Source organism: Diprion similis, chromosome 1 (genome assembly GCF_021155765.1).
Source record: "Diprion similis isolate iyDipSimi1 chromosome 1, iyDipSimi1.1, whole genome shotgun sequence".
In the NCBI taxonomy this organism is placed as follows: Eukaryota; Metazoa; Arthropoda; class Insecta; order Hymenoptera; family Diprionidae; genus Diprion; species Diprion similis.
The window spans coordinates 1,451,925-1,467,855 of NC_060105.1; the positions used below are offsets into that span (position 1 = coordinate 1,451,925).

The following is a 15,931-nucleotide window of genomic DNA, read 5'->3' on the forward strand; positions in this document are numbered from 1 at the left end:
CACGTATGCCTACCTATAGTGGGTATACATAAGGTCGACAAGCGATAACTTATCGAGATCTCTGATGTAAATAGCGCGCTTACTTATTCGCCACCACCGCCAGCCGTCGGGAGCCGCGAAGTTAAAAATACCGAGTCAAGTAAGGGGAGACTTTTTTGCGTAATGAAAGCAATCAATTCAAGTCCCTCTCTTTCTCCCCGGGCCAAGTCCCAGCCCCCCTAACCGAACATCCACCCCCTCATCCCTCCCTCCCACTCTCTCATTCTCTCTTTCTCTCTCGCGACCGCCGCCACGGGGGAAGTTTCCTTTTCTTGAAACCCCACCCCTGCAGACCCTGGCACCAAGACTGCTGTACGTACCGCGATGGTCCGGGTCGAGCGATATCCCGCGACCACTTCTGTAGTCATCATAAAATGCCCTGCTTTCAACTCTCGACGATTGCCGTGCTTTTCTTTTTCCTCCCCCTTCTACTTCTTCTTCTTCTTCTTCTTCTTCTCCTGCGAGGAACGCAGCTCGGCGGTGTCGGCGGGGGTGTATAAAATAACGAAATAGGGTTTATCCCGCAGAGAGCAACCCGTGCATACAACTTCGCCACCAGTGTATACGTGTACAAGTATACATTTACACACGGTACGGTCTATATAGGTATATATATATATATATTTAAGAAATTCGCGGGACTCGGAAAAGCAGGAGGAAACGAAGTAGGAGAACGAGAAAGAAGGGGAGGGGGTGGGGAGGGGAGGGACTCTGGCCTCTTTAAAACAGCACTAAAGTATCGTTAATCTTGGGAAAAGGCCTCTTATTTCCTCGTGCCCCTGCCGGCCCCCTATCCTCTACGAACCCCAGGATCGCAAACTAGTTAGACACATCCGACTTGATACTGAAAAAATAAATTGCTCTTCCTCTCTCTCTCTCTCTTTTTCTCTTGATATAATACATTGCACCGATTGTAGATTTTTCTTTTCTCATCTAGCATGGTACACTGTCTTCCACATTATATGTAAAAATACTTAATTCTCAGCCCCTTAAAATACAGTTAAAATAAAATACATCGAGAAAATAAGAAATTTGAAAATTCGTCGGGACTCCCGCGCAAACTCTGAAAGAAAGAAGAAGGAAAAAAAGTAAATAAATAGAACAGAATAAAAAGGAAAGTAGAAATAAAAAATGGCATGATTGATGCTGCGGTACTCGGCGGAGATCACGAGGAGGACGAGCCACCCCCGAGACCCGGACGTGCACTGATTACGTGTCCCGGTGCACTCGTGATCGATGCACCCCGCGGCGGGCCGGCTCATCTGCATCTGGCGCTGCCCCCTTCCTGCCCCCCTCACCTCGACCCCCGGCACCCCGATTTGCGTGTTTCTATACGAGCTGCGGCGATAACCCTGCACCCGAGCGACCTTCTCAGCCCTGCTGCACTCGCTGCTCCTCGGTGCAATCATGTTACGGACATATTGCACGTCAACGGGGACTGAGCTCCTCGTTCGTTTCCGCAAATTATATGCCAAACTAAAAATCTCGCTCCTTTTATAACCGGATTATAAACGGAATTATGACAAACGATGTGCGCTAGGCTAAAAGTTCTCCCCAGATTTTTTACTCTCCTTATCGTTATTCCATAGAGGCTGGTCTGGTTGCTTTTACTATTATTATTATTATTATTATTATTATTATTTGTCTAGCGATGAGAGATTATTGATTTATTTTTTTCAACCAACCGATTGTTTTGTCATCCATTTTTTCAATTATTTCTCATTTGGAAAATGGATAGGATGAAAATTTTTATTTTCTTGTTTGAATTGTAACAAGTACTTTACACCGTTGTACTCATCGATATTAATACGAATTGAGTATTTGCACAAATCATCCAAAAAAAAAAACACTACTATCCTATTTATTAAATAATTATCAGTTACCAACGTTATAATCATGAAAATCTCTATGCTCGGTGAAATAGTTTTAGGTATAATTCTTTGTCGTTCTTGTCTTACGTCACGCTTTGGTGCCGGTGATATATTATCTGCGTTGTATACGTATCCATATGCAGAAACACCGGCCAATAGACGTGATGAAGGTATAAGAGTGTATATAGTGCATCACATGACCACATGAACACACGTGTCATGAACATCGTGCCTGTACAAAGGTGCCGTGATTCCTTAACGTTGCGCTGCAGGAAGACGGAAAGATGTAGATATAACACATACACAACAACACATGCAACACACAACGAGAACCACGACGATGAATGCAGGCTGCACCTGTCGCCCCTTAGCCCTCGAGTGTCTAGTGTCAACGCGAAACTAATTCCGTATACTGGATGCCACGTAGGTGTTTAAGTATAGAGCGCAACTGTAAAGAATGAAAGAAAAAGTGAAAGAGAGCGGGGGCGGCGGGGGTGTCACACTCGAATGTAAGCCGGTCCGTGTGAGATTCGCGGCTCGGTGACGATCCCACCGAGGCTGACCGCACCTTCCGGGCGATCGGGGTGATCTCTCCTCTCCTCTCCTCTCCTCTCACCACCTCACCTCCCCCTCATCGAGGTGCCGATCCGCCTTTATTGTTAGTATCATACCTCATAAGCTAGGGGACGTGTAATCGTGGCAGTATTTCGCTGATTAGCCTCGCGACGATCGACTATGTTCGCATTCTTGGATTGTCGACTTGCAAAAAACGTCATTTCGTAGACTGGAAAATATGCTTGGATACAGAGTGTAACAGAAGCAAGTGACCAAACTTATTAGGGTAAAAGAGAGGTCGAGCTGAGTTAATTAACACGGGGAATATGTCGTATCCGAAGTCGCGTTCACGAGATACGATTGTTTGAAAAATCTGGTTGCAACGACTGGTTTTTGAGATAATACTTTATATTGGAAATACTTTCGTTTGAAATTTTTGTATTTCATTTTATTCGTTTCTTGTTGGTGAGCGCGCTCGACTGCTCGTGCGAAACATAACGCTTTCGAATTCACGAATTTTATGAAACGAAAATATTTTTGACGTTGAATTTTTGACAAACGAAACAACGAGGACGCGCGATGGTAATGGATCACGGTTTCAAATTTAAGAATTTATAACGGACGTATTGGAATATCAAATTTTATTATCAAAGCCAGTCGTTACAAGACGATTTTTTGACCGGTCGTGTTTTGCTTTAGGTTAATTTACTCAGCTCGACCATTTTTATTACTCCCATCAGTTTCGTCACTTAGTTCTGAATCACCCTGTATCTTGCAGATTTCGAATGTACTGGGAGTTTTTGATTCCGTAGCGGATTTCAATTTAATTTATTACTTTTTCGATACAGAAAGTGAACCTGAAGACCTAGAATCAAATGGTTTTGGAGTTATTTTTATTTTTAATCTGTAAAATTTACGAGTTACTTATTATATTAAGTCCAATCGTTACAAATGATGGAATCTTTGAGATTTCACAGAATTCGAATTGTGAGCTGCTCCAATTTCGATACACAAAGCCTGAAATTTTCTCATACGAGTGACTTTTCCAAAATCCCTTGCAGTGTCGCAATAACTGCATGAAATTTGAGAAACCATTGATAGTGAGTGTTCGATCTTCTTTTCTAAAAGCACGTAACATCCATATACTGATCGGCAAACAGGGTGGCCTCACACCTGTAAAATCTGTAAAACCCTGAATTGTCAGGGGATTTTTAATTTGGTGATGGAAAAAACTAAAATTGTCACTTTTTCCTCAATTCGAATTGAATTTTAACCGAATATGACAGAGTAAATAAGCTGAACGATTTAGGTTTTAGTAACTTACTAGAACTGGGAAAATGTTCGGGGAAAACTAGATTTTAGGTCCTGGAAAACTTGCAAATGACATGAAACTTTTTTTCGAAAAATTTGTGCTCACCTTGGCAAAAATATCGAACTTTGAAAAGCGTCGATTGAAAAGCGAATTGAAAAAGCAAGCATTCCACGTGCATGCGAGAATTAACCAACGGGAATAATCGATATCTACTGTTTTGATACGGCAATAACAAAAGCTCGGCGCGAACGTGAATCCGAGTTCAAAATCGTCGCGTTTATTTGCCGGAATCTTTGCCCCGCGATCCCGTCGTAATCGAGTCAGATCGTTCGGTGGTGCGGAGAGAGCGTCGCGGAGCGTCGTCGTAGCAACCCCGAAGCTCGTCCCGCCCCTTTCGGCCACGTGACGTTGCCTCCGGTCGAATCGGCGCCCGGCGTCGCGATGCTGGATCCTGGACTAGGGGTTGGGGGGCGGAGCGTTGGACGAGAGCGAGGAGGAGAGAACGGCGCTCTCTCTCGCGGTCTAGAAGTCAAAATCACACGTGCCACGCTGCCCGCGAGCAGCCGCCTCGTCGCTCCGTCCGCGCCCCCGGTTTTTGCGATTAGGTCGTCCACACAGTGCAGGATATATAGAATTTCTTTGGGGAAAAGCGGAATCGGTGCGGCAGTGAAGTGCGAATTATCGGGTAAAATTGTGGTGCGGGGTTGGATTTTCGGACGTGTAACCTGGTGTCGCGGGTGCAGCGAAATGGAAACCGAATAGCCGGAGTGAAAAGGACGAGCGATTTTTCATTTTCCAATTTTCAATTTTCAATTTTCATTTTCATTTTCATTTTCATTTTCATTTTCATTCCCTTTTCATCCTCGGGGTCGGAGAGTCGCCCTGGGCCCCGGGATGAAGGGGCCGCCGGGCCGCCGCAGCGGTCTCGAAGAGCCACCCGCGGTACTCGACAAAGGATTTCTTGACGACGTTCATTGTGCGAAACCCGACGGTTTCTTTCCGTGAAAAATCAACGAGGATTTCATCCGTACCCGCCGAACCGAGATCACCGGCCTCGGCTTTTCACGTCCTGACAATTGGTGCGCGGGAGGCGATTCAGAGTGACCCGGAAAGCAAAAAGCCCCGGAGTCAGAGGGAACGGAGCTCGACCAGGTGCTCGAAACAGGCGCCATGGACCTGAGCACCGCCTATCGATACAATCAAAACATGATGGAATATTATACCTGTAAGGGAGACGATATTACGTCATCATTTCTATAGAAAATGATGATTTTTTTACAATTTTACCAAGGAGTCGTCGCGCTGCATCGGTTTCTAATAAAATTCTAATCCTGCGCCGCGTGACTTCGGGAAGTGCTGCAAATTCTGCATCACAGTGATAAACGTGCGGTTGTTAAATTCGGTAGCGACGGTGAAACGGTTTTTTTTATTTAGGATGAGTGTCAATGGTTGTTAGAATTTTTTTCTTTGATTCCATTAATTTTATTCTGGCGTTAACGATAACTGATTCTTTTTACTTTCATTTCAAAAGATTGTGCGACGCGTTTTGATTTTCCAATCTTTTGCACGCTGGACCCTGGAGCGCTTTGGAAAGTTTCTATTGTGTTATGCTATTTGTATACATCGGATTTTAATATATACCGTAAAAGTTTATGTTCGATCTAGCCAATTGTTAAATAGTTTGTTTCCTGTGATGATAATTCGCGTCAAAGTACTGTTTATAAGTGGGTATTGCGAATTTATGATAGAACAGCGGGACTGATGTGAAAAATATTTATTTTATGCATAAAAATATAATTGAAGAATTAATTAAGCTTGTTAACACGCTACTACTGCTTTTTAATACGTTACTACTGCTGTTAATGATACAAATATTGTTTATTCACGTCATTTATATTTTACTGTTGCAAATTCTGACCGCGTCGTCGAGCCGTCGCTTCGCCAATCGACGGTCCGTCCACTTTGAAACGTATAACGTAACAATCGAGTACAGAATATTTGCAAGCTGCAAAAATTCGCATTTCTATTCTTTGGAGACAACAGAGTATAAAACAGAAAAAAATTTAATCAAATTACAGGAAAAGTAAGAGATTTTTTTCTCACACTCGTTTTATCTGTCATGCGTTATTACCGTTTTTTCATATTCCTAATTTTCTTGTTATGTTAACGGTGCAGATCCGATTTGTTAATTAAAGTCCAAGATTATTAAATTCGCACATTTCGCAGCTTCAATCTATAAAAATAAGAAAAATGTCTGCTCGATCGTCGCGCATATTTTACACGGATGCAATACTCCGACGGATGTGAATTTTTTTCAAGACATTGTTTATTGTTGCATACTTCGATTATCCGTTGAATAGACTTTTTATCTTGTTATCGCTGTCAGATATAATTACATTTACACACGCAAACAAGTATCAATGATTTCCTAAATCGGTGTGATTAATCTTTTATCATATGAATTAAGATTAAAGAAACTTGTGACCAAGAAATGCTTTAAACATTTCAAAGAATTTTTCACGTGTTTCGTAGTTTTAATATAATATCAATATTTTTCTTCAATCTTAAATTATTTTTCGCCAAGATTTATCTCGATGTGAATTGGCGAACGGAATAACAGAGGTCCACCTATCTATCGCGACAGGAAACGACGCGGAGTATAAAGAAAATACGGACACACTCACACACACGCTCGCAAAAGTATCGAATATCACCTCCAGGATATTCCCGCAGTATTCGATACTCCGTCTTCTCCTCTAGTGACACAAGTCGCGACGCATGAGTATTCCTTTACCCCGGTGATTTGAGATCTGCGTGAACGCGCGTGCCTTCAACTTTTCATTATGCATTCACCTTGCATGCGGATGGATATGCCTGTATATATGCGATTCGATTCGATTTTACACTCCGTGCAAATTATGCGTCTAGTCCTTGAAGCAAAAGAAATATTAACTCGTTCGAAGAAATTGTTTCAATCCTGATGTTTCACGTTCGCAAGGCTTTTTTTTAAGTACGTCGGAGCAACGTTTTCGAAATCAAAGAAAAAAATAGAATTATCAATTTCAATTTTCACAGATGTGAAAATCTTGAACATAAAATTCAAAAATGTGGAAATTTCAGGTGTAGAAAATTGTAAATATAGAAAGTCGAAATCTGTATACGATTATATATTATCGAGAGGGATTCTGACGATTCTACAGTCCGGCATTCCATGTTTCTTTCTTTGACTTCTCCACTCCACTTCTACTTTCCGCATTTTTAAATTCTACAAATTGTGCTTTCGCTTCTTTAGAAGCCCTCCAGTTCTTTGATCCTTCTATATTCTTACCCCCATCCAAAATATCTATATATATGAACGAATTGCGAAGAAGAAAAATGAAGTCAAGCCTGCAGGGTGAAGAGCAGGGCAATCGGAAGTCGGGCGATGGTCGCTGATGGTCGGAGAGAACGACCGGCGTAGGAAATCCCAGAGTGTCCAGCTCACAGCGGAGCTTTTTGCGTATAACCGCGATTTCGATTCCCCGTTGCCGCGCCGCGGGGCGCAACCATAAACGCGGATAGCAATTGATTTGCGACCGGAAGTCGGGAGCCGTGCAGGCTGCAGTCCGATTTCGATAACGACCGTTCATCGCGCTTACCCGCAACGCGTATATCTGTCTGCTGCTTTCTCTCCGAATATCCTCATTGTTTCTTCCTTCTCAGTTCGCCGATCGATCGGGGAAAATGAGCGGCGGAAAAAACGCGGATTATACGCGTGTGTGTACGCTTACACGTGCGAACCCATCTTCCTGCCCATATATGCCTTCTCTTATTTCTGCAGCGGGGTGAAATCGTTTTTGTCGCTTATTAGAGACCGACGTTATTTATCACTGCAAGTTGCAGGCGTCATTAGTATTCCATTCGCAACATCGCGTTGATCGAAGTTAGATTCCCAGGCTGTGAAATATTTTCATTCATTTTCACCGTTCTAATTTTTAACCCATTTCGTAATTGCAGCGAGAAATTCTTCATGTTCTTCAGAAATGAACAACGTCGAATTGACGTTTGTCACTTTTGATCCATTTCCTGCACCGTTCAAATCGTTGCATCGAGAGTTGCAAGATTTCGGTTATCTGTTTGCACTTCTCTACCTTCAACCTTCTTAATTTCTTTCCATTAAATTTTTCATCCTTCATTAGAAAATTAAAACACGATCTAATTCCTCGATCGAGTCGCGTCGATGAAAAGCAGCCTCGAGTCCTGCGAATTGAGACGACGACATCTGGCTACCCCGGGTGGCGAACAGAGAGAATAAGAGAGAAAGAGAGCCTGGCGGTTCGTTATGAGATTATATACCGTTGGTACGTCAATAAATTGACTCATAACCCGGTCCGGCCAGTGGCCTAATATTATAATGGAAGTTTTCGCCCATGCCGTGCATGGCAGGGCTGCAAGGCACCTTAACACGTGCGAAAAGGCCTCGGCGACATATGTCTCTGCTTTCGGGCCAGCGCACCAATGATCAAATGATCAGCCACCCCGCGACAACAACCCCGAAGAACCACCCCTACTGCTAATAGAATTATCTCGTACCCTGGTCTCTGTCGACGATGTTGTTACGACTCTATGTTTCTTTCCACGTACGTCTCTTTTTCTCTTTCTGTTCCTCTCTCTCTCTCTCTCTCTCTTGGAGAGAAGTTTGTTCGAGATACTGTTTTCCGACAAGGCAGCCATGAAATTGACGCTTCGCTGAAATTCATTCCGTAGCGAATCCGAACCGAGTTACGCTGAGTAAATTGAAATCATTGACGCTCTTTCGAAGTATGCAATTTTGCAGGGAACAAGCGGCTTTAGACTGGCCATGAGATAGTCGAAGAACTTTACGTTTTTACACTGCAGGTTTTAAATTCATAGAGAAAATAAAGAATAATATTCAATCCGAATTTCGAACTATAAGTTTAGATTTGTGATTAACGATTTTAAAGTCATCGGATACCGTATTACATGAATCTATGACGATTTTTTTTTTATTTTAAACCACTATAATCGATACAACATTACAAAATTTGGAAGTGGGATTAGTTATTGGCGACCCGAAAAACCTTACGGTGACAATTTTCATTCGAATCCATTCATCCATCATTTCTATTTGGTTTTTCGGAACTTTGATATTCAAATAATTAAAAAAAATCAGTTCTAAGTTTGGAAAAACCGTGTCGATTGAGATGAAAATCGTTGAAATCTGGTGACTTGATCTCGAGATATCGTCGGACAAAAAAATTGATCACATATCTACGTACATTATACTTAAGTTAAAAAATGGTAGGAAAAATTGGGTAGAATCGGCTCGTTTTTCTTTACACCGCGATTGATTTCAGATCGATACTATCGTGCATGAAAAAAAAGACTTTCAATTCTAATCGTTGTTTTTTCTTTTCTGTTTTCAGGCCATGGTGGAGTAAATCAACTTGGGGGCGTTTTCGTTAACGGAAGACCTTTGCCGGACGTCGTGAGGCAAAGAATCGTCGAGTTGGCTCACAGCGGCGTCAGGCCTTGCGATATCAGCAGACAACTCAGGGTATCTCACGGCTGCGTTTCGAAGATACTGTCGAGGTGAGTAGCTCGGCTTTTCATTCCACGAGTGTTTCGTTCAAGCATCGATTCACTTTTCGTCTCGTTCTCGTTCTTACGTGTCTCGCCAATTTCGATCTAAGCACTACGGAAAATTCGGGATTCGTGATGCGTCGCGGTCGAGGGGTGCGCAGGCGAAAGTATAAACGACCCCCCCGTCTCCTGCGGGAAGGAAGCTGGCGCGACCGGAAGCTGGAGGAATGGAGGAAGGCGATTGAACTACTCGAGGGTCGCGTATAACGGCGAATATTTTTCTGTTCAATACTGCGTCGTGCGCATCGAATGCAGTCGTAGCTATATACCTATTCACAGATCCGTCGACGAGACGGTGAACCAACGTGTTTAAGGAAGTTGCCGAGTCGAGAATCAATACTTTTTAGTCATTTCATCGCGAGGTAGTTGCACCTTGTGTATATTGTGAATCTGGGTATCGGTAAGCTAATACGAGAAACTTTCTAATTACGCAAGAAGTAATAGACTAATGTTATAAACAAGGTGCTTATCATACCGATTGCGATCAATAAAGAGAAACTTTGAATTGACTGTTAACGAAAAACGGTTTTAGCCCATTTGTAAAAATTAGTTCTCACAGTAAAACAAACGACCCTAATTCCCGCAGTGGAATAAAAATAATCTACTAGACTTTCTACCATTTTTAAACGATTTCAGTACAGAGATCTGTAATTAAAATCTTGAGCATAATTTCGGTATTCGCCTTCTTGGTTTCTGAAAAAAAAAACCATCATCGCTTACAAATGCGTCGATAATGAATACCAAGAAAAAAAAAAAAAAAAACAGTGACTGATACTTTCTTTTACAAACTATCGATCACTTTCGAAGTACGCAGTATTAGGGATTATTTTTGGTTCAATTTAACTCTAAAATTTGCAAGAAAAAAAATATATATAATTAATAAACAAACAATATATAACACGAGTGACGAACATTGTGTCCGAAAGTTTGTACGCCTGGTTAGATTTATGCGCTCACTTGGGTAGCAATTCTGTCATGTATGCATTAGGATAGGTTATTGTGAGAGGTTTCTAGCGTGCGGTCCGGAATCGTCGCCAATTCCGGGGGTCCATCAAACGGGCACGAGGCCGGTTATACCCGGGACGAAAAAACACGAAAACCGCATCGGGCACCGCCTGGGGCCTTCCTTCCGGTATTTCCCCTCCGCCTCTAGCGAGCCCTTCGCCATTTTTTCGTCGTCGCGGGGTTGTTTTTGTTGTTGCTGTTTTTTTTTTTTTCTAACTTTATTTTTCTCTTTGTACCCGGCAATCTCATTTCACATTCGAAGAGTAGGAGTCGATGTACCTAAGTTTTAAACAATTAAATTATTCTGTTATTCGAATGTCCATTTTTTGAAATAGTTGATATTGAGGAAAAAAAAAACAGTAAATACACGGTTGATAGTTTTATGAACCCGCCTGTTTTTCCACCATTACAATTTCGAGTTCACAACGCATTTCGAAACGTTACCCCATTATCCAATGCAGCACAACACACGTGTTCGCCTATAAGCGAATTTCGGTCGATTTGTGAAAACGAGAAGAGTAAATCAACTATGGAAAAAGGTGTGTGCACGAGGGAGGATATCGCGAATAATAATAGAGAAAGTATGTTGTAAATATACATATATGTATACATATATGTAGGTATGTATAACAAACACCCACACGCTATATTATACACCCGTCGAGAATATAATACGACGCCATGTGTTCGCGGGTGAAATTTTTCCTTTTTTCTACCCTCGACTCAAGCCGGGGATGTGGAGGGTCATAATCGTATAACCCTAATCGCACATACAGTGCAGAACGACGCCTATATAGACTATTCTTGGTCCGGACCCGCCTTGAACAACAAGGCTGAATTTTTATGCGATTTTTATGGAAAAAATTCGATCAAATTTTTACCCCTTTGGAGTGCTTCTTTTATGTTAGGTTTTTTCTTTCTTTCTTTATTTTTGTCGTCATTTGCTATCGTTTTTTCTTTTCTCTTTCCACCTATACGAACGAATGAGATGAAATTCCATGGGGAAAATCGGAAAATTTTACCTGCAGATAAACACAGAATCTCTGTCGCATTATATATATATATATATATATACACGTGGAAAACTGTCCATGGATGAGAATTAGAGAAGGCGGCGGCGGCGGCGGGACCGGCATCAATCAGGACCTGAAACCGGGTCCGGGCCACAACCGAACCATTATTGCGGGCTCTGCGTAATTGAATCTAAGTACGAGCGAAGATATTATTTAACTAATTAGGCACAAAGGGCTCGTTCAGAACACGGCCACCCCGCGTTGATAAGATCGGACGCCGACTAGGTTTCGGCGGGGGGTCCGATTGCAAGTATTCTATGCCTACAGGCTAGTCGATGCTGTTGAGTCCGTTTCTCGGACGTGGTTGTTGCGTAAGAGTGAAATTTTGGATTGGCGTCTTTTTTTTTTTTTTTTTTTTTTTTTTGATTTTTTTCCTACTCATTCATTTTTACGAGACGATTCCATTTACGCACGCTCGTTCACCCCGCAGGTACTACGAAACCGGAAGCTTCAAAGCCGGCGTGATAGGTGGCTCGAAACCTAAGGTAGCGACGCCGCCGGTCGTCGACGCTATTGCCAACTACAAGAGGGACAACCCGACGATGTTCGCGTGGGAGATACGGGACAGGCTCCTAGCTGAAGGCATCTGCTCCCAGGACAATGTTCCCTCCGTCTCGTCGATCAACCGGTGAGTTGAAAAAAAAAAAAAAAAAAATAATAATCAGTCACTACCAAAGTTTAGTACCTACAGATTCTGCAGAGGAATATGATTCCTTTTACTCGTCAAGCTTTATATGTATATGATCAATGTTTTCACTTTCGACGAGATCCTTGGAAGTTTTCAACAACTGTTTTAGGGTAAAAAATTCCACTTAAGAGAGTAAATATGGGTGTAAAGATATACTTTTATTATATTATATATAAACGTCATTTATAGGTACTTCGAAAATTTGAAACTTGAAAATCTACCGCCAAAAATTTGCGCTGATCAAATTCTCTTTTGTTTTTTATTCTAGTTTTTCCGTCAGACCTAAACGCTTTAACCAAAAAAACGCGTGAATTCCTCTCCTTTTCGGGAAATGCGTACAATTTTTTTCCTTTGTCTCTATCACACAGCGAATCTGAGTCGCATAGAAAAGTGAATTAAAAACGGTCACACTTATAGAAACCCCTTCAGCTAATGCATCTATATACATATTATTATATATACACGGCATAACAGCTAAATTCAACCTTCGTACACATCTAACAAACTAATTTGCGTGAGGTACCATTAACACTAGTTGATCGCGTTAGCGGATTCCACTTGTAGCGAATTCGATACGGGTTACACTCAATTTCATTAGCACCCACGAAGAACGCAGGGGGGTGGTGAAGGGGGGTTGAGTGTTGCGGGACGAGGGGATCCGGGGTTGTAGATAAGCAGGAGATAAAGCCGACTGAAGTACCGGCTGATTAAATCTCGGGACATATGTGAGCAGATCAACGATGAGCTTCTGGGCGAGGTGACGGGGGCAAGGAAACTCGGGGGTTGCAAAATCGGGTGTGTTCGAGTCGAGCATTCGACTATAATTCGAGTGTCGGGGGAGCGTAAGAAGAGGGGCGCCTCCCCCTCCCCCTTTCCACCCGATCTCGGGTTTGTGCGGTGCTGATACGCCGTAATGCCCTCCCCTGGGGGCGCCGCATCCACCCCCGAGTTCCCGTTTCTGCGCCGGGAACAGCCGGGCACGTGGTGGCTCCGTCGATCGGCCCGCTTCGCCCCCCTCAGCCGCGGACCCCTGGGGGCCAAAAACACTTGAATTAATCCCCCAATTCCCTCGACGGACCTGCCGCGCTTCTCCAAAAGGTCAACCAGCCCTCGGGAATCCACGCGGTAGTCGTTCTACGCTTCTGTTTGTCGTCCTGCAGAAGTCTCTGGTTCTACTTTGTACCGCTGAATGGCGGTATCGGAAAAATCGGCAGGGGGGGAGGGTGAAGAAATACAATCAGCGACGTGTATGTGCATCATGCGCAAAGTGATGGCAATCGGTCGATAAGGGGCTGATAATCGTGTTGGAATGTTGTACAAGGGAAATGACTTGAAAAACGACATGTTGGTCGTCTGAATAACAATAATTTTGAGGCATGGATCGTTTTTTTCTTTCCATCACCCGTCTTGTACCGCGGATCAATAGGATCAATGATTAAGATATAGATTTCATGGAGGAATTTTCAGGAAACTTTTTCGTCAAGATAATGTTTCGAATCTCGTCAATCTGACGGTACAGTCGTTTCGTCGTTAGTGATCAGCGATCTCGAGTGCCTTAACCTCGATCCAAACACTCGAGTGATTAGTCTCGACATATGCCGAAGCGACGGTGTTATCGATAACGGCTGTATAATATCGAATAAACGACATTTTGTAAACAGAACGAGTTGTCGTTTCAACCACCTAAAGTGTTGCTCTCATTAGTCAGAATTATTATCCAATGATCTTTTAATTCAGATTGACGCGTGCAGTACAGTCGTCATAAGTCACGTGAAATCATGCAAAGTAATACGGAGTCATGATAGTATTGTTTTACTTCAAGTCCAAGTTTCTGGGACCGTCAAGTTAATATCGCGTGAAGTTTTTCCTATTCATGAAGTCATTTTTACAGTCTTGTTGCTTTTCTTTCAGTCGTGGATTGAACCAGAATTCCCTTTTCATTTGTAGGCAATATTTAATCAAATTTAAATCACAAAGCCAAATTTCAAATTTGAATTTCGAGTTTGTAAAGAGCCACCTTAAACCAACGAGCATCAAGTTATACCGCCGCGACGGAAAACGGTGGTTTCGTATTCCTAGGATTGCAGCCAAGGGTGTGCCGCTGTGGCTTGTTGCTCGAGCGAGGCCTCCACCTCCACCTCGCCACCTCATCCTTATCCTCCTCCTCCTCCTACTTGCTCCTTGTCCTCTTCGGCCCCGCGCGATCCGAGAGCCCAGATGTCGGGTATTGATCTGAATCTGGCGAGTAGATCGCTCGGAAAAACTCGCCTCGAGTCCTTCTATAGAGAGGAGAAACCTCTGCGGGTGGGAAGGTATACCGGCTTGTATACCAGCCCTCTCAAACGTTGCGGAGCAGCGGAACAAAAAATTATGTACAAATCGAGCTCGCACATAATGTGAACATTCAAAGCAATTTATAAATATACCTAGACAGACACGAGATCCGCTAACGATCTTCCAACACAGATGAAACGCGGACGCGGGAACCGAGCGAGAATTTTTCAATCGCCACGACGTCCGGGCAATTCCGGCTATCCTTTTGTTCCTCGTTCAGGATTTATCACCCCAAAACCGACCATCACGCGACATATTTACCTCCGTTCTTCTGTTTAGGGATGAAATATATCGTGGATGTTATTTTCGCAAAGAGCCACTCGACCATTATTTTACTTATATCAGACGATCATTTCTCTTGCATATTTCTTTTTCTCGTTCTCCGTTCGGTCTTTCTTCTTATTTTTATCCCCCTCTTCTCATCTTTTTCCGGATGTGACGCGCTTCTCTACTCAAGTGTCTTGGCGAACTCTCTGTTATACAGTTACTCGTCGGTTATTTTAAAACGCGAAGTGATGCAGTAAGGAAAAATTAAAGCGATCTCATGACGGAGGAGAAAGTGACAAGAGTGTCCTGCAGTTACGGACAAAAACACATTCGAACAAAACTCGAAGCAATCTACAATCAAAACTCGATCAATCCCTTCCGTTCCTGACAAACTATCGCCCCGGTTAGCCCTGTGTTTTGTCGCACGTAGGTCAACGAAGGTCTTCGCCGATTGACCGAGAACCACGAGGCTTCGATGGAGCGGAAAAGGAGAGAAAAAGAGAGCGAGACCGAGAGAGAAGGGGAGAGAGAGTGAAAAAGGGGGATAAGGCGAGAGCGAGGAAGGCAATTAGTCGGAGCTGAGCTCAGTGAGTAGGTACCTACAGGAAAACGATCCTCAGCCATCGGCGGTGAATAACTGAGAGCAAAAAATTCCCGGCCATTTTGTACAAGGCAGAAGACACGAATTTGTTTTTGCGACTCTGCGACGAATCGAGATCTCACGGATCCCTTTCCAATCCTCGCCGATTTCACGCCTGTGAACCGACCGAAGCTCTCTATGTCGCCGCGTCTCGCGGTTGGTGTGGTGCTTTGCTCTCGAGAAAAGCGGCCTGGACCACCGGGATTAAGGCCAAGGACGAGGATGCTGGCCGACCGTAAGGGTGATAAATACGTATCTGGACCAACAGGAAGCCGGGGAAAAGGCTTTCTGCGATCCTGCTGCTGCTGGGGTTGCGGGTTTCGTGGATTCCGCAAAGTGGTGCGGCTGGATAGGCGCGAGGAGGAGGCGGCTGGACTCTCTCTGCCTGGCTGGATGGGTGGATGGGTGGATGGGTGGATGGAGCGTGCAGGAGAACCTTGGGCAAGCCTGCTCGGTGCCTATCGATCCGCGCCTAAGAGTCTGCCGTGAGCTCCACTCGCTCCT

The 15,931-nt window shown here is 43.5% G+C and overlaps 1 protein-coding gene across 3 annotated transcripts in view; it reads left to right on the forward strand.

Annotated features, from left to right (window-relative positions):
- The window catches only part of LOC124406721 (paired box protein Pax-8), a 75,634-nt gene that overhangs the window by 42,236 nt on the left and 17,467 nt on the right, over positions 1–15,931 (forward strand). For 2 of the 3 annotated variants that reach the window (XM_046882271.1, XM_046882281.1), the window contains 2 exons: positions 9,204–9,369; positions 11,929–12,126. In XM_046882271.1, the coding sequence (XP_046738227.1) occupies positions 9,204–9,369; positions 11,929–12,126 (364 nt within the window). Of the gene's footprint in view, positions 1–4,800; positions 5,003–9,203; positions 9,370–11,928; positions 12,127–15,931 lie in introns of those variants that run through there. The other variant, XM_046882289.1, reaches the window with a different exon arrangement.